We start from the raw sequence: 23,723 nt of genomic DNA, 5'->3' as shown, positions 1-23,723 counted from the left end.
AAAAACAAGTGGCCTGAGGCACTTCTTTACACACACACGCACACACACGCACATGCACGCGCGCGCGCACACACACACACACACACACACACACACATACACACACAGGTGTTTTGCTTAGAGGAAACCAATAAAGAAAGATTTAATTAATACTTACAAACATTCTAGTATGAAAGGTGAGGTTTCTTGCTGTAGAGAAACACTGCTCATACCTGATTGACAGCTTCAACAAAAATGATTGATCTATGCTGCTACTGAATTCATTCAGGACTCATATGAAATAATGCTGAATGATATTGAAAAAATATAATGCTACAGTTATTATATGTCTACACTGTGAGCACGGTGGCTTAGTGGTTTGCTCGTTTGCCTTGCACCTCCAGGGTTGGGGGTTTGAGTCCCACCTCTGCCCTGTGTGTGTGGAGTTTGCATGTTCTCCAGGTGCTTTGGGAATTTCCTCTGAGTACTCCAGTTTCCTCCCCCAGTCCAAAGACATGAGCTGAAGGCTGATTGGCATCTCTAAAATTGTCCATAGTGTGTGTGAGTCTGTGTGCAATTGTGTTCTGTGATGAGTTGGCACCCTGTCCAGGGTGTCCCCTACCTCGTGCCCAGAGTCCTCTGGGAAAGGCTCCAGGCTCCCCGCGACCCTGTGAAGAATAACCGGTACAGAAGATGGATGGATATAAAAATAAAGATTGCTCTACATTCATTGAACTAAGATGTATTTTTTTTATTGTGCAAATTCCACGATTGAGCTAAACATCAACAGAAAACTCATCTGGAACCTCATTTGAGAAATCAGAGCAATAATCTCCAATTGGGCTTTGTTATAGGGTTCATTTGTGAATTGCAGGTTTCTGCTATAACAATTTATAAATGGCATACAGCAGGGACTGCTGGTATGAATGAGCTAACAGGTCTAAGCCCTTTTCAAATGTAAAAAGTCATCAATATAAGGTTTCATTTTTGGCATCCACATCAGATTTTTTGGATGCTAATATTAATATTTGCTGGTAACAAATGTTGGAATTTTGTGGAGCCGAGTGCAACAGCCCCACCAGTGGTCATAAGAAAAATACACAACATATTTTATACATGTTACAAAAAACAGTGAGGCAAGGTCTGATTTTTCTCTTGCCCAAACTGTTGATTCATCTAACTTGTTCGTGACAGTCGTGTCAGATGATTGTTCAGAGTGAAAAGGTTTTCACTGTAATGATTGTGAATGAGGTGAATTATTTACTCTAGTACAAAAAGTACAAATTACACAAAGACAAATAAAAGAACCAAAGTTTTAATAAAAGGTTTGGTTTAAATTAAAGGATTACAAACGTTTTGTTTGCCACCTTTGGTATTTGTAGGAAATGTTTATACACTTAACCTGAAAGCGTATACAGGACTTTGGTTCTATAATTTAGCTGCAGCTTGTGCTGATAATTCATTGAAACATGTTGAAGGTGTTGGTTGAACCAATGGGGAGCAACAGGGGCTGCACTGGAGCAGCCATCCTGAGGTTTTGTGGAGATAATTTGATTTCAAAACTATGATAAATTCGCTACCTGTGAAAGAGATTTCTACCACTGGCTAAATTGTACTCGGTCTGTTAGCATATTTGATCATTTCAAGGACATAGAGCTCCAGAGGGCACATGAGCTCTGGGAAAGACACCAGCAGGACTGCAGACATAGTATCGAGAACCAGACCAAGTATATTGTGACTTCCATCCACAGTCCCCATGACATGTGGCCTATTTAGGCAAAAATCAGGGGACTGGTTTGGAAATGCCACAAACAGGGGGATAAGTAAATGGGTCAGATAGGAGTGTTTGTGCAACCTTCCACTACAAGGTTAAATGATAAAATGTTGAACATCCTGCAGTGTATTAGAGTAATTTCAGACTAAAGTTCTCACATGCAGCCCTCCAGGGGGACAATATGTTTACCAGGAACAGATAAAGGGGGGGGGGAAACGTGCATAGATGTAATGTATATAGAAGTAAAATTCAGAAGAGTAAAAAATAACAGATACTGTGAAGGATCTGAAGGAAAGAGTATTAAAATAATTTTACTCTACATAGTATTTTTAAGAGACTAGTTAAAAGACTAGCTGACTAGTTTGTGTAGCATTACTGACTGAGTACCAATACTTTGTCCAAGACAGTTAGCTTAGTTAGTTTAGTTGTGTCTGTCTGTTCCTCTTATAACCTGTCTCTGTTTCTGGTCAGTTGGTGGAAACTCAGTCTGGCAGCACATGTATCATGTCGATCAGCAGAGATATTTTTTGCAGTCCTACATTTGCTTCTGCAGTTTTATGCTGGAAGTCTACTGCATAAAATCTTTTTTTTCTTTCTCTCTGTAAGAATCTGCCTCAAACCACATTCAGTTCTCTGTCAAAACACTGGATAATGTTGTCACTTCATTAAACCATGTATTGAACGTTTTCAACTGATTAACCACAAAGACGACCTAAAAGTGTAAATACAGATTACACCTGTTATTTTATAATATAATTTCATGTGTGATATGTATTAATGTGAAATAATAAAATAATGTGATATGTATTAACTATGGTGATTAAAGCAAGTATACAAAGATTTTGGAAGGAATAGACTTTACCATTACCAATATATTACCCAAAAAGGTCTTGGCTGATCAAATACCTTTGAACTAAAATCTAATCTATCTAAAAGTTGACAAAGTACAATAAATTACTCAATTTGTCTTTGATAAAGTTTTGGTACTCCGTGAGTAGTGCTACTCAAACTAACTGAGTGCTAAGATATACTAGATATGGTTGTGAAAGATTTGAGAAAAAATCTCTGTGGGAAAAACCCACACATTCAGTGCTGCTCAATAAAAGGCTGTATTAATAAGGCTGTATAATATAAACAATATCTTTCCTTTAAGAATATTGGGTAAAAATAACTGAATACTCTTCCTATCACTTAGTCTGTGATATTTGCAATTCTCTGCATTTGACTTCTTTATTACTTCTAAGCATTTTGTGGAACTAAGAGCCATAGCTGGAGCCATAGCTGGAGCCATAGCTGGAGCCATAGCTGGAGCCATAGCTGGAGCCATAGCTGGAGCCATAGCTGGAGCCATAGCTGGAGCCATAGCTGGAGCCCCCTGCAGTTCTTTTCTGGTTTCACACTTAAGCTAATCAGGGTTGAACCTGGCCAGTACCTGAATGGGAGATCCCCTGGGGAAAAGTAAGGTTGCTGCTGGAAGTCTTATTAGGGAATCCAGCAGGGGGCGCTCACCCTGTAGTCTGTGTGGGGCCTAATACCCCAGTATAGTGATGGGGACACTATACTGTGAAAACAGCACCGTCTTTTGGATGAGACGTTAAAACGAGGTCCTGACTCTCTGTGGTCATTAAAAATCCCAGGATTTTATTCAGACTTTTATCCTAAAAGTTTAGGGGTATAACCACGGTGTCCTGGCAAAATTCCCCCATTGGCCATTACCTATCATGGCCCCCTAATAATCCCCATTCCTGAATTGGCTACATCACTCTCCTCTCCACTAATACCTTGTGTGTGGTGGGCATTCGGGAGCACTATAGCTGCCCTCGCCTCATCCAGGTTGATGCTACACACTGGTGGTGGTTGAGATCCCCCACCCCCACCCCCATACTATGTAAAGCGCTTTGAGTGTCTAGAAAAGTGCTATATAAATATATAAAAGTATAAACTGTAAAAGCACCATTGCACTGGGTTCTGCAAAAATGAAAATAAAAAATCCATGTTAAAACATTTGTTAACAGTGAATAATCTGATGTGAATGCCAAAAAAATGAAACTTTGATGTCTTTTTTATATTTGAAAGCCAGGGGGCTTTAGCCTTGCTAGCCTATTTATACCAGCCACTTGAACTAAGATATGCCTCATTTGTAAGTCACTTTTCCATCTGTCAGAGCCTGTACTACTGCAAGTGGAACTACAGTCTTGGTGTGAAATCCTGAGAGGTGCAATCAGTCATGACAAAACTAGACCACGCGGTTCCCACACGCACGCAGACAGAGTAGGCAACAAGGCCAAGAACACATATCAGCATCCATCTGCCTGCAATGTTTGCATGAGGAATTCTTCAGGAATCTGCAGCACCTAAAGGACTTAATCTTGCTAAGCCTTAGAGCATTACTTAAATTCTTGCAGTGCTAAGCATGCGCTAGATTAACTCCCAACGGGCACAGTTTGGCCTTTCCTTTTGAGGAAAATTACATCTTTGGATGACACACCAGTCTCTTGTAGGTCACCATGCACAAAGTTAAAGTCCTCCAAATTTGAAGCCTGAATTGATTAGGAAAGCTAGAAGTGATGCAGATGATTTTGCAACTTCAAAGTTGTCTCTGGTATTCAAGATATGATTTAAAGAGAGTATATGGAGATTTGGGAATTTATTTAAAGTGGCATTTAAGGTGAGACTTTTATTATTTGTTAGCTGCATTAGCCTCATAGCTCCAGTGCAAAATTCCGAATCGATCATTGGATGCCAAACATGTCTTGGATGATCAATTACATCTGAAATAAGGAGGAAAGTGTTCTGAGAAACTTCAGCTAAACACCACTTTCAGTCCCGATGGTAAATTTATTTCCAGTGTAACGCATCACCTTCAAAGTGTAACATGACAGGTGAATGCTGTAGATTTTAAGTCCAGGGAGGAGACAGAAATTTACATGTCAGATGCTTTTATTTAAGGTACATAGAAGCAAAGGAGAAAACAAACCAAGGGTCCAATATTGTCACTCTGGTAGTGCTAGGATTTCAACTCACAACCTTCCTGAAACTAAATCACCAGTATCCATGACATGGCTGTGTGTATGTTGCAAGACATAGTGATGGAGGGACAGGACGAGGACAAGAGGAGTGAAATGCTGAAGCCAGCCACCTGCTGTTGGAGAGGCAGATGGGCCTGTAGAGAGCAGCATTTCCTCAGACTCCTGCAGTTATGCAAAATTAGCTCAACAGCCACAAACCCTCTTATAACTCCCAGATATTACGGTCATTCCTCTGAACCAGTCTTATTGATATACTGATTATATGTATGTGTATATGATCAATCGTATATGTAGGCTAGTGATGTAGGCTTTTTTCAAATAGATCTAGAGTCGCAAGCGTTTCTCAATCTGCATATACAGAGATCAATCATAACATTCAAACCACCTGCCTAATATTGTGTCTGTCCCCCTTGTGTCGCCAAAGCAGCTCTGACGCGTCGAGGCATGAACTCCACAAGTCCTCTGAAGGTATGCTGTGGTATCTGGCACCTTCTTCTGGCATCTTGGAGCCATTTGTTCAGCAGGTAAGCGAAAACCTGATTCATCAGACCAGGCCTCTTTCTTCCATTGCTCCATAGTCCAGTTCTGATGCTCAATGTAGGTGCCTTTTGGTGGTGGACAGGGGTCAGCATGGACACTCTGACCGGTTTGCGGCGACACAGCCTCATACTCAGCAAGATGCAATGCACTGTGTGCTCTGACACCTTTCTATCATAGCCAGCGTTAACTTTTTCAGCAATTTGTGCTTCTGTGGGATCGGACCAGACGGGCAAGCCTTCACTCCCCACACATATCAGTGAGCCCTGAGCGCCCATGAGTCTGTTGCCAGTTCTGCGGTTCCTTGGACCTTCCTTGGACCACTTTTAGTAGGTACTAACCACCGCATACCGGGACCACTCCACAAGCCCCGCCATTGGGGAGATGCTCTAACCCAGTCGTCTAGCCGATATTCCTGCTTCCACTTGCTGCCTAAAATATCCCACCCTTTGACAGGTGCCATTGTAACAAAATAATCAACGTTATACACTTCACCTATCAGTGGTTTTAATGTTAGGTATATTGTTCCAATTTATTAGAAACACATGTACACCTGCTGATTAATGCAATCGGCACAATGTATACGTTCACATCAAACATCATAATGGGTGACAGCATTATCTCAGTCACTTTGTCTGTGGCATAGTTGTTGGTGTATTTTCCCCCCAATTAGTCAGTATCACTTTATTCCTAGATGATTCTGACTGTACAGTAGATCACACTCTGTCCTGCTCCAATAGATTGGAAGTGTTGATCTTTTTAAAGTGCCTTTGATGGTTTGAAGTGACAGTACAGGTACAACAAGACCTTCAGACCCTTCAAAACCTTTTAACTGGTGGTGTCCATTCAGTATCCAGTAGCCTTTAATGCTAAAGTGGATCAAAGAAATGAAGCGACTGGTGCGGCATTACATATTCTGCTGTCATCTATCCAGTATGTAATTATACTCAGATCCTGTAAGGGGAGCTATTGAATTACAAGTGTGAGGAGTGAATAAGCAGGGCAGTAAAACAGGGCAGTTTTTTGTTTCCGTTTCATTTGGTCTACTCCTAGACCTGATCAGTTTAAACTCGTTATGGTTTTTTTCTTCTAAAGAGAAGTAAACCTGGTTGACTAAAGCAGCAGCACTAGCTCCAGATATAACCGAACACATTGTAATAAGATTCACATGGATATACTTTGTATTAAATTTTTTTTGGTCCATCTTTCACCTGGAATAATTTTATACAGACATGTTTTCTAAAGGCGGTGTAGTACATTTGAAGGGATGTGCTACACCTGGAAAACATTTTTTAGGATTCATTATCTACTGTATACTAGGGGGACACTATGACGTAGAGGCTAGCACATTTGCCTCACGCTGCCGGGGTTGGGGGTTAGATTCCCACCTCCACCCTCTGTGTGTGTGTGGAGTTTTAATGTTCTCCTCGGGCTTCGAGGGTTTCTTCCGGGTACTCCAGTTTCCTTCCCCAGTCCAAAAGACTCATGCTGTAGGCTGATTGGCATTTCCAAATTGTCCGTAGTGTGTGAATGTGAGCACGATTGTGCCCTGTGATGGCTTGGCACCCTGACCAGGGTGTCCCCCCGAGTTCCCCGGGATAGGCCCCAGGCTCCCTGCGACCCTGTGTGGGATAAGCAGTACAGAAAATGGATGGATGGATGGATGATCTATACTAGTACTAGTACGAGTTGTCTCTGTAAGATGAGCTTTATATTAAAAGGTTTTGTTTTGGTATCTATAGGCAATGCTTTTACTATTGCAGTAACTTCTTTTCAGCATCTCAGCTGTTTGACAGCTGTGTGTTCGAGCCTGTATGACATGGAGGATCCGCTGCACTGCTGCACCTAGAGCATGTACAGTATGTAGTCAAGTCAGCAGACGCCAGCAGTTAATAGGATAAATGCAAATGAATCTTAAATGAAACACAGACATGTAGGAATGCAGACTGTATGTACTATATTACTGAATTTTTCTCTTTTCTTTTTAAAATACATTTATAAAAGGCAGGACAGGGTAATCTGTTAATGTGACAGTAGAGTAAGATTTCATAAAACAATTTTAGACAGAAAATATTGCACAGTCAGGAAAATGGCAACGAGTTATTTGGGAGCTGAAACTGATGCAAGTTTATCTGCACACAAATATGGATTTTATTGCAGTTCTTATACACGCACGCGCACACACACACACACATTACAAATAAAAAATAAAATAAAAAACAATTTTAAAAAAAATTGCATGCAGTTCCCATGCTGCACCAGACTGGCTTCATGGCAAATCAGACTGATACAAAAAATAAAAGAAAGTAAAAAAAAAAAAATCATCATACTGTTCACATCTTGGAACGATAATAAATAAAAGTGAGAAAGAATCAATGCAATGGGTTTGTGCATGAATACGACAAACAGAAGAACTGAATTTCACTTCAATCCGAGATCGTCATTCTCAGTTATTTAGCTGGAGTCTGTTACGGAAGCACTACAGATGATGACCCCATGATGCCACTGTGCACCGGGACCCTGCAATAATATACACACCATACCCAGTGTACATTTATCAAAGTGACCATTATCTGATTTACACTGATGACTTCATAACAATAACACTACCCCACTTCAGACCACAGCAACAGGACTGAAATACAGATCAACTGACATGAACACCGAGTTGTTTGTAATACAGCATGAGCACCTTTCAGTGAGGTCAGTTAGATGAAATAAAATCACAGAAGTACGAGGTCACAAGGTACGTTTAAATGAGAGCCATGAGACCAACTAAGTGAATGAGGAGCAGCTCTCATGTGATCCTCAGCTTACTTCACTGAAGCATAAATACGTTCAGACCAAGTAAAAATTGGAACAGTGAAAAATATAAGGGGGAACAAAAAGTATGATGGCTCGAAGAAAACACAACAGTCCAGTAAACGCAGATATTCAGCCACTGTTCCTGGAACAGGCTCTGGATACACCACGACCCTGACCAGGATAAAGCGCTTACTAGAGACTTAATACTATGACAGAAATGAATCGGTATTAAGGTCAGAGAGCATTTCAGGAACCCAATACGGGTACTTACCTGTAGGTTTATAGATAGATATTTGTTTAGACAGCAAAAATCTGAAGGTAAAAAAAAAAGGGATGTGGACAGTTTTAAATGGAGAGCGCAAGTAAGCATGTTTTCTCCTTTTTTCCATCTCACAACTTACAGTATACTAACATGATCAAGCTGGAATTTGACTTCACTATATTAAAGACAATAAAAGCATTAATAGTAACAATGCTTCCGTACTATCAGTATCAGTACACGTAACTTCACACACCACTCTCAAATCGCAAGTATATCCTGGCCATGAGCAGCTCCACCTAGTGGACAGCCGGAGAGTCAAGCGAAACAGTAGGTGAAAAAAAGGACATTTTAAAATCTAAAATTCACGTAAAAGTCACTCTTGTGAAATTATGACCCACTGCTATTATGAGACATCGTGGTCACCCTGTGAAGTGCCATTACTCTGCAGCAGCAGCTGAGATGTCACTGCGATCCTGTACGGCACTGTGTCCTGGGTGAGCATCTTCCTGGTGGCGCTGAGCAGGCACGAGTAGTTCTCCGGGTTGTATTGAGAAGGTGGATGGTGGCAGCGGAGCAGTGGGAGTTCATCTCGTCCTCTCCTGGAGAGGAAGAGCGGAGGCCGGCGCAGGCTCTCTCCGTCCTTCAGAGAGTCGGCCAGGGCCTTGTGCTTGCTCTCGGGCAGCAGCATGATGCAGATCACGGAGAGAACGGCGAACGAGGCGAACACCACGTGGTGCAGGAAGTAGCCACTGTTGTTCTGCAGCTCCATCAGTGACGAAGCGGCTGTGCCCACGCTGCCGGCAGCCATCACCAGACCTAGGGTGCCACCCCTGAGATGACAGAGCAGAACAGTCATAAGTAAGCCAGACTGGAACTTTCTAATGTGTTCATTTTAATTTGAATAAAAAGGGTCATGTCTATTGCTTACCGTACGACAGTAGGCATGACTTCACTGGCGAAGAACACACTGAGCATGGCCAGAGCCTGGGAGGAGAGAAGCCCTACGAATGACAGCACCAACACCAGTCCTCCACGCAGGTCTGACATCACAGATGCAACATTGGTCATTATGCAATGTATAGATTTATGTACATAATTAATTTTTAATTATAAAATATTAAGGATACACTATTGTATTATGATAGACACTTCAAAATGTCAACAGAGGTGATGTGATGGTGCATATATGTTTTAAATTTATTTTTGCGTTCCCATTTGAGCTAATGTACCTTAAACCTGGCATATACTGGGGTCTGTTGGTAATTTGGAGATTTCCTGTCAATGCACCTTTTGTTTAATTAATTTAATTATTTATTACGATCTCTTCCACTGGGAACACTGGGCACAATACAGGAATACATCATGAATGGGAGGTCAGGCCATTACGGGGCACAGTGTGCACATACGCATTCGTACCTGGGCCAGTTTAGGATCGGTGAAAAATTCAAATTCCTGTCATATTTCGGGATTGAGCCCGGTGACCTTTGAGGTGTGAGGTGGTAACACTGCCCAGCCAAGCACCTTTTAATATTGTAATACATGTAATATAGAGTTCTACACTTTACCTTAAATGCGAAATCTCCAAATATGCAAACTGGAACCCCCCCCTGCCCTGCATATCCATACCTTTCCCTTAGTGTAATCTAGAGAAAAAAATATTGTATTTGCCAACTCTTTTAAATGACCAAATAATCCATCCAGACCGCTTATCCTACACAGGGTCGCGGGGATCCCAAGGGACTCGGGGTACAAGGCATGGGACACCAACCCAATGCAGGGCACAATCACACACACATTCACATGCCCATACACACACTATGATCAGTCTGGAAATGCGAATCAGCCTATTACGCGTCTTTGGATTGGTGGAGGAAACCCCTGAATCACAGGGAGAAAATGCTAGCTCCGTGCACACAGGGCGGAGGCTGGAATCAAACCGCCAACCCGGAGGTGCAAGGCAAACGTGCTAACCACCAAGTCACAGTACCCCCCATGACCAGATTATTTCTAATGTAATTGCAGTCTCATGTGTAATGGTACTGTACATGATGACGACGATTATTATTATTATTATTATTATTATTACATTGTGTGAGGGCCAGCAGCAGTAGTGAGGACAGGCCTGTGATGATTGCAGCTAGCAGCAAAATTCCTCTCCGTCCCACGCGATCAACCGTGACGCACAGGAAGCCGCAAGCCACGGCTCCCGTCAGAGCGCGCAGGAAATACACAAAGTAGAAGTGTGGTGAGTAGTTGTGGAGGTTCCGGGTGAAACAGTACTGGATCCCTGTGCCTAAGAAACTGCATAACAGGTACATCACACACACACACACACGGGGAAAGTTCCAGAGTGTACTGATCATCTTTTATAACCATTTACAACTTTTGTGCTTGGGTTTAGTGTTTGCAGTCAGAGGTGTTCAGTAGATGGAGATATAGACGTGTTTCAAGACACAAAAGGAAAACATGGCATTGTAATTAATGTCATGCTGCTCTGGTGTAGAAGAAGATGCCACAGAAAATGTCATCAGCAATGGCTTCCTACTCACGAAATATAGCCACTGCATAAAGTATGTAATAGTGGTGCTGTATACATGAGTAGTCCCTGTAGGAGTATTAGAATGTCATTTAAAAGAAAAAAGCAACTCTATAAGTGACTGATGGAAATCGCTAACTGCTTACAAGTGATATAAATTTTAGGACACATATTCTGCTCTCTTTTGTAGCTAATTAGCCAACTGATAAATAAAAGTGTCAAGCCAAATAAATAAATAAATAAATAAATAAATAAATAAATAACATGCCAGGTAACTAAAAACAGAACATGGACTTGGCGTATTTTCTCCTCTCGGGATATTATATTTATTTATATTATATATATATTATATATATTATATTTATATATATTATATTTATATATATACACACATACATACATATATACATACACACACACACATACATATACACATATATACACACATATATACACACACACACACACACACACACACATTTTCACATAGTATTTGAACTGTGAAATTTGTCCTGATGGATATAACTGACAGTGCATTGCTATATGGCATTAAGTGCTGTCCTCTTTGAATAAGGGTTAAATAACAAGCAAGCACATAAAACAAAAATGCAATAACTAAAACTATGAGTTTAGGATGCAAGGTTATTATAGAATAAATCGAAAATATTTAATACTGTTCGAGCTTTAACCTGAATTAATGACTTTTTCCTGGAAACAGAGTACACTGCAGGTTATAATGTGTAAACACACAGCGGTGATTAAGTGTCACTCACAGAGTAAAGGCCAGGATGAGACAATTCCTCCAGATAACTCTGGTGTGACGGAGTTCAAAGATGTGGTGGTACTTTGGCTGGGGGTCTTCTGGGAACGCCACATCTATCTCTGTATAATGATAGGGGAGAGGAGCTCAATACACAGAAGCACAGTTTCAGACTGAGCCACACTGAACCCAATTACATGCTCTTTCACTGGTGAACTGTATCCAGCATTCCTGGCCACATTTACACTAATTTCATTTCTAACAGTGATGTGGAGCATTTAAACTGTATGTGCGCAGCCAGGCATCATCGTGTGCAGATAAGTTCGGATATGTGGATTATGTGAACACTAGAATATATATGAGGAATACTTTTACAATGCCTGCAGGTTTCTTTTTTTTTTTTTTTAAAGCGTTAAAAGTAAAACTAAAGATTTTTTTTTACATTAAAATAATGATATCATAGCTTATGATAAAAGGTCAGTGCAGCTGAACACCCCTCGAAGAAATCACTAACAAAGCGGAAAGAGCATGAGTTATTTTTGGATGTTTACCAAAATTCAGCTGCAGCAGCATATGATGGGTTTTCCTTATATTCCTTCAGTAAATGAGTCTGGGTCAATTAAACAGATATAATTTCTTCTGAACTCTAATATTCTTTTAGCCAGTGTACTGAAATCACCTGCATTTCATTTCTTTCTTTTTTTTTAATTTCTGTGGCATCACCATTTACATCAAGAGTGACTTTACTGTAGTCCTGTAGAAGTAATACCATAGATGTTTTGTGGGGGAAAAAGACACTGGAAGTGAATTCGTTTTTAGATAGATTTCTCAGTAATGGCAGCACCTAGTGTTCAAACCAGGAATTACTATTATTATTTTTTTTATTTCATTTTATGTATTAAAAAAATATATATATATATTCTTATTAGCCTGCCAACCTCTTGATTTTTAATGCTGAATTTAAGCATTCAACTTGTAACTTCCTATCTACAAAGGGTTTAAAAAAAAAAAAAAAAACACTGAACACACACCCTGAACTTGAAATTTAAACTCAAGTTTAGTTGGTTAGAAGGTTAGTCTTCATAACTACCAGTTACTTCCCTGTTTATGGAGTGACATCAAATCGACATGGCCGCTCACACTGAACAGATGAGTTTATAGCAGCACTGGCTTTATATCAGTTTATATACAGACACAGTACTTGGTTAAATCATGAGAAAACATGGCTCTCTAGAAAGAATTTGTCATGTGACTGTGTCTACTCTCAGTCTCTTAAAGCCCTGACGTTACTCATGAGGAGGCGGTAGATAAGGGGTGTAAAAGCAAAAGGTGCATCTGACCTTCCAGGAGTGACGCAACAATGCACGTACCTGTCAGAAGAGTCTCTGCTGGGTAGATCTCGTCTCTCTTACGCATTCCGTTTCGGGTGCTGAACAGCTGTAGGCATCTCTTGGCCTGAGGAATCTGAGATGTGGCCAGAAGCCAGCGGGGAGATTCGGGAAACACAGAGGGCCAGCTGTTCAAACATACAAACATGCTATTCATTCACTACACGTACTCACAAAGATCGTACATACAAACACAGACACACATTGACACAGATACACATACAAGTCTCCACACACACACTCTCACTGAGCCACATGCAAAGAGTTTAACAGTATAATAGTCTGCACAGGTTTTACGAGTAAGAAACAGATGGACGTTGTGTGAAAACCATGAAATATTGCAGTTATAAGTGTAGTGTTGTAAGTGTCGTTTCAATGTACCAAACTAGTGTTAGAATTGGGATTTTATGTAGCAAACACCAGGTGTGTAACCTGGTCCGGGCATTGGGGGCTGTAGCCCCGAAGATTTTTTCTTTAGCCCCGAATACTTCTCCACGTGGAGCAGTTTGTCACTACGTCGATAAATGAAGACGGCGGTGTTGTAATTTTTTTATCTTTAGTGAATGGAGGTGAGATCAATCAGACAGGGTTTACAGGAAAAAAAACGTGGAAATACTCGTGTCTTATTGGCTGACAGCGCTCACTCCTGCCAAACGCTAGCTCACACAGTCAGTTAGTGTGAGGGGGAAATGGATATGCGGCAATTTTTATTTATTTTTTTTACCACTAAAGGGGTTGAAACTGAAACACTAACATCCTGTGATGCTGAGCAAGAAAACAAAGTGTGTAAATGTCTATACGAGATCCAAGTTACATGAACACGATATGAGCAGAGCATAAGGACAGATAACGTACTTTACATGGCACTGTAGCAGATAAACCCATACACTGATAGCTTGATTGTACCTCCTCTTGACTAGCGACACCAAACTAGCCTATAGTCTCGTATTAGATAGCCAAACAGTTTTATATTTTATCATTCTGGAAGTCCTGCAAACAGTGAGAACACCCGAGGTAAGGAGGGGAATGCACGGAAACAGTTTATTTAGAAGTATGTTTTTAAAAGTTTTTTGATGGAGAAGAATCTGGGCTCGGCCCCGAATGATTAACAGTCCAGCTAACGCCCCTGGCATACCTAGACGAGTGGAGTGATACAAACAGTGAAATGTAGTAATATGTAGCTGTGATACTAAATATCAGCACTTTTGGAATGTCATTTGTCTAGTCAAATTATTGGACTGGAACTCACTGTGGTATAATAAATGTTATCACCTGATAATGTATACAGATGAATAGTGACTGTTAGTACTTCTTTTTCCAAGAGCCTTATTGGCGTTAAATCAATAGAAGAGATGATAATACAAAAAAATGGCCCTACAAAGGCTCACAAAAATGCTGATGTGGCCTGGAAAGAATCTGAGTTTAACATTGGGTTACTGAGTGGTTAGTTAGTGTGTGTGTGTGTGTGTGTGTGTGTGTGTGTGTGTGTGTGTAAAACAGATGACTCACCACCAGTATGACAGCAGCAGCAGTAGAGGCACCGTAGCCACGGCCTGAAGTACAGGCCACTCACTGCACAGCAAAGCCAGGCCCGGGAGCATGAGCTCAGCAAACACAGAGAAGAAACCACTCATCATGGACACCATGAGCCTGTGAGGGGGATCACACACCTCCAGACCTGCAGTACACACCCAGAGAGGGAAGAGATGGGGGGGACAGTTACAGAAACCTTTTTCTAGAAAGAAATCTATTGGTCTTTTTCGTTAAAAAAAGGTTAGCCTGATTGAATCTAAAGCAAAAAAGTAAATGTGAAGTTAAAGTATTATAAGGCGTGCAGTCTAACGATCACAATGAATGAGAAAACAGTATTCAGAATGATCGACGTCGGTTCTCCATCACACAGCAGAGTCCCTAGAATTAATTTTTCCCTCCATTTTCTCTCAAGACAGAAGAAATTACCTCTCATTTTTTGTCTTGAGAGAAAATAATAATAAAAAAAAAAAGTGTTGAGGGAACTACAGTTTAACTTCTAGATGTTCCACAACATTAAACACATGAGGAAAATATGAGAGGGAACTAACTGCAGTGTGAATATCGCCATGACGCCATTCAACCGAAATCAAATGAACACCCAGGACGTATTATGTCGCGAATAACATAACTAGCATTACACACTCATTTATATGTGTAACCTTTGTTACACTTCTATCTCCAAGTGTTCCAAGTGCATTATGGGTAATACACATGGTCTGTCAGATACAAGATCAGCACTGAAACTTTCATTATTTGCAATGCTTCATCGAATAGCCAACGTTTTAATAAGAACTTTCAGTTTTGGATTTGGGTCAAATCACGGAATTATACAACATATGATGGATTGGTGGTAAACACAACCCAATACACAGGCTATCTGTTTACATTAACAAAAGTTTCCACTCTCTAGAATCCGAATGATTAAATAAACATTAGTTTAAAGAGCTTAGAGAATTTCGGACAGTTTTGCAGTAAAATGCATTATGTAATGACATCGATTCTGTCAAAAGCTGTTGCAAAGGTTTTGCTTCATGACAAAAAATAATTGACGTCAGCAGTTTCATATATATATATATATATATATATATATATATATATATATATATATATATATATATATATATATATATTTTTTTTTTTCAAATTTAAATCATGTACAATTTCTGGAGTTTGGCTCAGCAGTCCTTTCCATCAAAAAAAAGATTTTTTTTTTTTTTTTGGTCAAAAATGTTTTTTTTTTTGCAGCATTTAAGGAATCAACTAATTATCCAATAAACTCAAATAGAAAAACAATGTGGATGTTTATAAAAAATAAAAAAAATTTTAAAAAGCATCCAAAACACTTTTACATAAAACCCCTCTGATGGAAAGTGTCTGTTGTTTGCTTGCAGTCCTTCGTGAATGTGTGCAAAACTGTGTGAAATTCCTCAGTGACTCCAGTCACAGACTTTGTGTCTCTCGCTCCCTAAAGAGAACTCAGGAAAGAAACTTCACCTCCTCACGGTGCCCTCCATCCTACTATTGTTCTGAAACACTTTGAAAAAAGAAGAAAAAAAACCCACAGGTTTCCATCCATCACTGTTCTCAGATTTTTCATCTGGACAGATTTTCACTGATGACCTCAGAGGAATTTGGGCTTACTGTGTATGCGTACGGTTTGAGATTCCTACTCCTTGTTCCACCCTGTACCTCCTTCTCCTACGCATTTCTGAGCTCCCACACAACCTAGACAGTGTGGTGCATGGACTGCATGTACAAAAGTTCATTACACAGTGTGCCCTTTGCTTTTTCCTCGAGTTAATGCACAAATACACTCCTACTGTATAGAACAATAACAGGAAGGCCAAATGAGAAAAACATGGCTTACTATAGTGACCTGTTTCCAGAAGAAGTCTTTAGGCTTGGGGAAAGACGTCAAGCTTATTGACTCCCAATACAATCAGAGACTGATTACCAAGGTGGTTTATGGGAACTTTGACCATGAAGATTTCATGAAGGTCATATGACAGCAAGACTAGCATGAAAACTAGTGGGAACAGATTCTGGCTTTATATTATATTATATATATATATATATATATAAAATTAAAAATCAACAGAAACTGAAGACACTATTCCAGTGTTCTGTATACGACTGTATACATTTTGTCTACCATTATTTCTCGTCAGACCTTAAAAACAGCAGGACAGTTCGCACCATGTCCACAAAAGACATGTTAGAAAAGGACATCAGTGACCTAACTCATGTGAAAAGTCTCTGCGAGTGACCAGGTTATGAGTTCAAATCCCAGCAGTATCAGGGAGCCATTGCTGTGTCCCTCAGATGTCCCTCAGACTGCTCAGATGTGTGCTTATGATTATACTTTACAATATGTTTAAGTAGAAATGTAAAGGAGATATTAAAAGGGTTGATGCATTACTATCACAAAATGATTCAAGTCCCCATGAAATCAAAATGGGAGATTTGTTGCTTTTAGTATAAGCTAGTGCGCTCCAAACCAATGACGAAATTCGCGTTTAGAAGATAAACGCATTCAAAATGTACCGTCTCTCTACCACCAATACGGAGCAACAATTTTGATGGCATCATTCTGCACTTCATCTTCTCGTCAGATTTTCTCTCCAATCGAATGCTCTTTAGGATCTGAAGTGTCCCGTCCCCCAACATTATAAAAATCCATGGTACTAACCGTCAAGTACGGCTTAGCCCAGGCTGTGAGGTAACCTAAGCGCTATTGGCTATTTCAAAAGTGGGACGGGCCACTCGATATGTCCCGCCCTGACTTCCTGTTTCAGTGGAAATTACGCCAACACGTCGGATAACGCTGCACGTTTCGAGGCACTTCACAGAGACTTTAAGTGTCAGTTATAATACTAATAATACTGTTAAAAATACAATTTTTTAAACATAAAAATAACAAGTGTGAGAGTTTAGGAGAGAAGTGGCCTTGTAAAGCAACTTTACCATACACACACACACGTCACTGGGAAAGGACCAGCACAGGACCACTGCCGAGCTGATACTGTGCTGGTGGATCATTCAGCACAGGGGTGACACTGACATGTGTGTGTCAGACACCGCAGAATTGCTGGGATTTTTAAAAACCTTAGGTCAGCGGTTTTCAAAGTGGGGGCCTCAACAATTTGGTGTGAAAAATAAATACATGATTTTTTTTCAGACAACCACACACAATCAATTCCTAATGTAATATAATGAAAAGATGTAAGAATTAATAATAAAAAGGGGGATATATTCAGAAGTCTGTATTTTTAATGTGTTTTAAAGAGATCTTGCAAAAGGGGGGCCTCGGTCAAATGTTAACGCCATTTGGGGGGCCACGCCCTGGAAAAGTTTGGGAACCCCTGCCTTAGGTGACTGGTAATATATACACAATACAAGTTAATATAAACAAATCAACATAAGGTTTGTACGGCCTATAAACGGCACTAGAATGCCCTGTTGGTAAGGGTCTAGTAACTAGTTAAAAATCTAGTTAAAAATTTTTAAGCTCAGCCTTTGCTTTAGTTGCTATGTTAATCCTTCTTTGAGGTCAGAAAAAATATGTATCCAAGTCCATGCTTTCCAGGAAGTCCAGTAGGTCAACACACTGCAATGTTTGACAGTGAAGCAATTCACTTTCTAATTAAATTAAAGTGTGCTTTCCCTTATGTCTATGTATACGTCTAACAGAAAACACTGACAAATATACAAACTCGGTTCATGCAGAAAACGATAACATTGTATACAGTACCGTGTTTCACTGTTTAAGTGGCGGTATCTTTCTAGAGGCAAAAATGGCTTATGATTTTTCATGATCACGCCTATATCTACCTTCAAAGCAAAAACAAACAGTCTATCGGTACAGAATGAAGCCAGACAGGATGTGGCAGATAAACAGGACCTTCCTATTCCACATCAACATCCTGCTACCTGATTACACAAACAAAACGACATGCTTTCTTCTGACGTTCTTCAAACAATTTACAATACCAAAAAAAAAATTTTAATCTGCAAACATCTCTTTATTACATGCAATGATCATCTAAATTAGACACACTGCCTTCAGCAGGGAAAGAAATGTTTGACCTCCCTATGTACACTACTGTGTGTGTTTTGACATAACGAACACTCATGTGGAACTCACGAGTGATATAGGAGGAGAGGAAGACACCAGCGAGCGCGGTGCCTTGACCCAGGCGGAGGAGCTGAAACACCACGGAGCTGTTGGAGAAACACACAGCGACTCCGAGCACGCCTGAGAAAGACACAGAGATCAGCAGAGCCCGACGCCGACCTAACCTAAACACACAACAAACCAGATTTCAATTTACAATATTATACACTGGCATTTCAAAATAAATAAATAAATAAAATTCATTCATTTTAAAAAAATTAAATAAATGAAAGCAAAAGTATTAAAGAAAACTCTTAAATAACTCGTAATAATTAAAATATTAATTACTGAATCTTTTATTTGAAAGAGTTGTAACAAATGATCATTTATAATTTATTGACAAATTTTAAGAAATAAAAATGGAAAGAAATTAAAGGCTACATTTAATTAGAGTGAATTTAAATGAACATTTTAGCAATTAAAACAACACTGCAATTATAATGAACATTTATTCAAAGTACAGAAAAATGTATTATAATTAATACGTGTATAATTTATGGGTGTGTACATAATGTTTGTATAAACGATCATTTGCACAAGTGCAGCATTTTTTTATATCTTTATTACAGTGTTTAATTAGAAACACATGACATCCCTGTGTAACGACCACAGTAAAGCACAGTTAAAGAGCTCTTGAACGCTCACCAGTCACACAGAGTGCCGAACAGCACGTAGCCGAGGATCCAGCCGGTCATGAAGCTGACATGCTGCAGAGGAATCTTCCAGTAGTCCTTGCAAACCAAGTTCCACTGTGGACACCAGCGAAGAGGGACAACTCAGATAAGGTATCATTTAAGAGATACTGAAAAGACTGTTCACAAGCAGCAGGGATTTGTTTACCTGCTAAAGTTCATGTTATATAAAAGGACACGGACGCACGTTGTTGAAAATGTGGGGTCAGTAATAGTTTGACACTGTGGGACACGGGGACCTTTAATCTCGTGTGTTGGAAACAAATGAGCGCTGTTTTTATGTCTTTCATTGACGTCTCCCGCACCATTTCCTTTCGCGTGAAATCCCATCGCCATCTAAACGGCTGTTCTAATACTTGATCAGCTGTAGTGAAGTTTGGAATTCAGGGGCAGAGCTTACCCAGAAAGCATTGCAATTGGATGCTGGAGCTACCCGCTGCACCACTGCGCTGCCCATTAACCTGAGGCTATGTCAGCCAATTTATATAACATACAGTTGAGGTCATACGCCTTGCAGAATCTACAAAATGTTAATTATTTAAAAAAAAAAAAAAAAAAAAAAGGGGATCATAAAAATTGCATTCGTTTTTTATTTAGTTCTGCCCTGAATAACCTAGATCACAGATCAGATGTTTACATATAGTCCAGAAGACACAGTAATAACTGAATTTACACAAATGAACCAGTTCAAAAGTTTACACACGCTTGATTCTTAATCCCATGTGTTGTAAACCCTACCAGTAGATATTGTCACAAAGCAGCTTTCCAGAAATCAGGGTGTAAAGTTTCGATCCCTAATGAACAGGCTTCCAAGAAAACCTCCCTGAGACAACATCTGAGTGACACGGGAAAGTGGGATTATAAATGATTACAGCGGGTACAGTACAGGTAGAGAAAAGTCAAACAGCAGATTCGTGGGATGAGCTCATGACAGTTGTTATGATAACTGCAGCAGTTCATAGGTACAAAGTCTACAGTATCCAGGCGAGATTATCCACTAATGTGCACTTTAGTACAGTTTATTTCTAAGACTGTGGGTCATGCGTGTGACGTTATCGATTAGGAAAATGCTGTTCAAGTCATCATTGAGATTCAGTGATGTTAATGATGGATGCAGGTTATTTACACACACTGATGTCAACCATCAGGGCAGAAAGAAAGGAGCTGAGTAAGACACTGAAACTGTAATGTGAACATAGACACAGATTGGTTTGATATTTTTAGGACCCGAGTACTGTTGTCAGTATTATTATTATTATTATTATTATTATTATGTCCACTCGGCAGTGAAATGCTTTAGAGTAGGTGTAATATTTCACGTTTTGTCATAGATTACTTGCTTGATTGCAGATTGGCCGTGTTTGGTTTAAAGGATTGTTAAATAAAATAAAATAAAAAAAATAAAAGATTATTCAATCAGTGACTTTCAGCCAGTAGCGCAGTGTGTTGCGTGTTTGAAGAAAGCATCACAGGATAGTTGACTGGACGAGAGAGCTCTTTCAGGCCAACAGGAAGCTCACAGTTTTATGAGCAGTTCTTCCTGAATCCTTGACTCCATAGCAGTGTTTCCTTCTGTGTGACGTTCCTGTGTTTGTCAGTGTATCCAATGTGCCGAGAATGGAATGGTAATATTTGAGAAAGTATAATAGGTGCACTTTAATGCCTTATTGAAGTGGACCTATTATACTTTTTCAAATATTACCTTTCATGTAGTGTGTTATATCGCTGTTTGTGAATGTAAAAAGTCTGCAAAGTTTCAAAAATCAAAGCGCACGATAAACCGAGTTATTGACTCCCGAAAGAAGGAACCGATTCTGAACAGCTGAAACGAGTCGTTAGTGATTCCAGACTTACTTCCTGTACTAACCCACGTAGGTTTGTAACAAAATCCCCGCCTCTGGTTTTCATCGGCTGCACGCTGACAGCAGTAGACCAATCACAATAGACTGGGACATCTGACCAATCAGAGCAGAGTATGCTCTCTGAAAGGGGGAGTTTAGAATGAGTCCTTTAGAACGAATCATTTAATGAGTCGTTTGTGACTCTGAGGGGGAAAAGGTGATGCTACAGTTTAAATGATCAGCACATTAAAGTGTTTTTTGACCTTGGATGCATGTAAATCTATTGTATGAGACCAAAATTAGGCATATTTCAAAACCATAATAGGTGCTCTTTAACAGGAAACATGGGAAGCACATCACACACCACACTGCTGCCAAACTTATTAACAAATTCAAAAAGACTGGAAGTGTTGAAGACCAACCGAGACGTAGACGTCCACGAACATCCACTGATGAAAGCACCGACGTGGTGCTGGTAAACATAGTCCCCTGTGAATGGAGACTTTTTGGACACCCTGTAGTAGTAGTAGTAATGATTATTTTTAAAAAGGTACACGATTAGGTCTCTAACCATTAGATTTGAACGATTCCCACCCATGTTCATGAAGCTCCACTCCCAGGATCTACTCAACCCTGCAGAGTGGGGTCTAGACCAGTGGTCACCAAAGCTCTTCCCTGGGATCTACCTTCCTGCAGGTTTCATCTCCAACCAAAATCTGATCAAGAACTTCTTAACCCAGTGTTTAGATGCTTACGATTATAGTAAAGTCTTCAAGGGAGGTAGATCTCAAGGAACAGGCTTGGTGAACACTAGTCTAGAAAATGACTGACCAAAGGCACTTCCAAACAAAAACCAGTGCTCTGGCCCAGAGGTCAGTTTTCCCAAACAGGTTCTCCATCTCATGTTCTACATATTCTCCAGGTTATTTGTACAAGTAGGCTAAGGATTATTATTATTATTATTATTATTATTATTATTATTATTATTATTTTTATTTTTTTTTTAATCAACCATTGCACCTTTAACGGGTTAATCTAAAACAAATTTGAACAGATCAATTGTGCAAACATACTTTGTGCAAGTAGACTATTAAAGCCAAGACGAATGAGATATTTTGCAGAAGGTGTGATTAGTAGTGCAGAGTGCGGTTTGGGACACAGCCCATCAATAAGATTAGGATAGTCAATAAACAGGAAAAAAGAACCTACTTCGATAAAAAAAAAAAAGAAAAAAGAAAAAGAAATATGGGATAAAGATAAGGTAATTAAATAGTATAAATATGGACATTTCTGACCTGAGTGACGAGGTTGCTCTGGAGCCCGGCGGCTTTCCCATACCACCAGCCCCTGGTACACGGCACCCGCGTCCTGTGCGCCCTGTCGGTGAAGTTGGTCCAGTTCCTCGGGTACTTGTAAAGCTCACAGTGGCTCAGTCCGGAGCCGTTGAGCCACGGCACGGTGAAGTTGAGGTAAGTCTGTGTGGAGACGTTGCTGAGGAGGAAGGCGGCGGGCAGTAACTCCGGATCCGCCCGGCAGTGGTACGACTCCGGTACGAGCGTGAGGAAAATATCACAGAAAAGGTTTAAAGCCACGGCGAAGTGCGGGAACCAGCTGAAAACCGCAACGAGCCGGTTGTAGCGTCCGTATCCTCCAACCTGGGGGTAAATTTTAGCTTCAAACAACATCGTTTTAGAAGAGAGAAAGTGTGTGTGTGTGTGTGTGCCACAGGGAAGCGCCGCGTCCCACAGACAAACTGCCTGCTCACCAGCTGCGGCGTTTTACTTCCAAACGAGCCGCTCATGGAGGAATCGACTCTTTTCAAGTGAATCAATTTGACGAATCGACTCGCAAGCGCAAAAGACTCAAAAGGTTCTGTTATTTACTATTTATCTAAAGTCTTATTTTTTTTTGTTTAAGTTGTATATCTGTAAATAACCGAATCCCGACCACACTTTCTCAAAATCCTCTGTTATTTCTCTATATTTTCTGCTGCTTGTGTGTGATATTTAATTAATAATTAATACACAGGGTTCTCTCGTAGAGCTCGAATCATTGAATCAGAGGGAATTGATTAATGTTCTGTAACAGCACAGGACTGAGGTGGTATGATGGTGCAGTGGGTAGTGTTATCACCGGGGATTATCTCTTAGGTTTAAACACATGGTGGTGGTGTTTAACAAAGACACATATAATCACTGATATGGTGAAGTTTTTTTTTGTTTTTTTTTGCTAGGAAATGTTTGTAACATTTATGGAAGAAGTCTTGGGTGTCAGCGTTTTGTGATGGTCAGTAAATGTTCCTTCATGGGAGAGTCTAAAGCACAGGAGGCCATACCTTCCAGTTTCTTGGCATGACAAGTTGCATTAAAAAAAAAAATCTTATTAACTTCAGGAGAGAAAAAAAGAGAGGCTG

At 40.1% G+C, this 23,723-nt stretch overlaps 1 protein-coding gene across 1 annotated transcript; it reads right to left on the bottom strand.

Moving 5' to 3' along the window:
• Positions 1-6,611: 6,611 nt before the first annotated feature.
• Positions 6,612-23,058, bottom strand: slc22a31 (solute carrier family 22 member 31). Its single transcript, XM_053616652.1, has 9 exons — positions 22,606-23,058; positions 19,423-19,526; positions 18,748-18,902; positions 14,580-14,748; positions 13,053-13,198; positions 11,696-11,804; positions 10,473-10,687; positions 9,315-9,426; positions 6,612-9,216 (listed from the first exon to the last, which is right to left on the bottom strand). The coding sequence occupies exons 1-9, from the start codon at positions 22,993-22,995 to the stop codon at positions 8,790-8,792; spliced, it is 1,827 nt and encodes a 608-aa protein (XP_053472627.1). The 5' UTR covers positions 22,996-23,058; the 3' UTR covers positions 6,612-8,789.
• Positions 23,059-23,723: the final 665 nt, after the last annotated feature.

The sequence above is a fragment of the Ictalurus furcatus genome, chromosome 27 (genome assembly GCF_023375685.1).
Source record: "Ictalurus furcatus strain D&B chromosome 27, Billie_1.0, whole genome shotgun sequence".
NCBI classification, from domain to species: Eukaryota; Metazoa; Chordata; class Actinopteri; order Siluriformes; family Ictaluridae; genus Ictalurus; species Ictalurus furcatus.
Note: the sequence above shows the minus strand (reverse complement) of the source record. Positions and strands in the feature narration are given on the sequence as shown.

Bases quoted from the DNA above. Each gene is read 5' to 3' on its own strand.
- slc22a31 (XM_053616652.1), bottom strand. From the start codon at position 22,995: ATGTTGTTTGAAGCTAAAATTTACCCCCAGGTTGGAGGATACGGACGC. The intron at 19,527-22,605 runs GTCAGAAATGTC...TGGTGTCCACAG, and splicing joins AGAGCAACCTCGTCACTCAG to TGGAACTTGGTTTGCAAGGA. The intron at 13,199-14,579 runs GTGAGTCATCTG...ATGTTTGAACAG, and splicing joins CTGCTGCTGTCATACTGGTG to CTGGCCCTCTGTGTTTCCCG.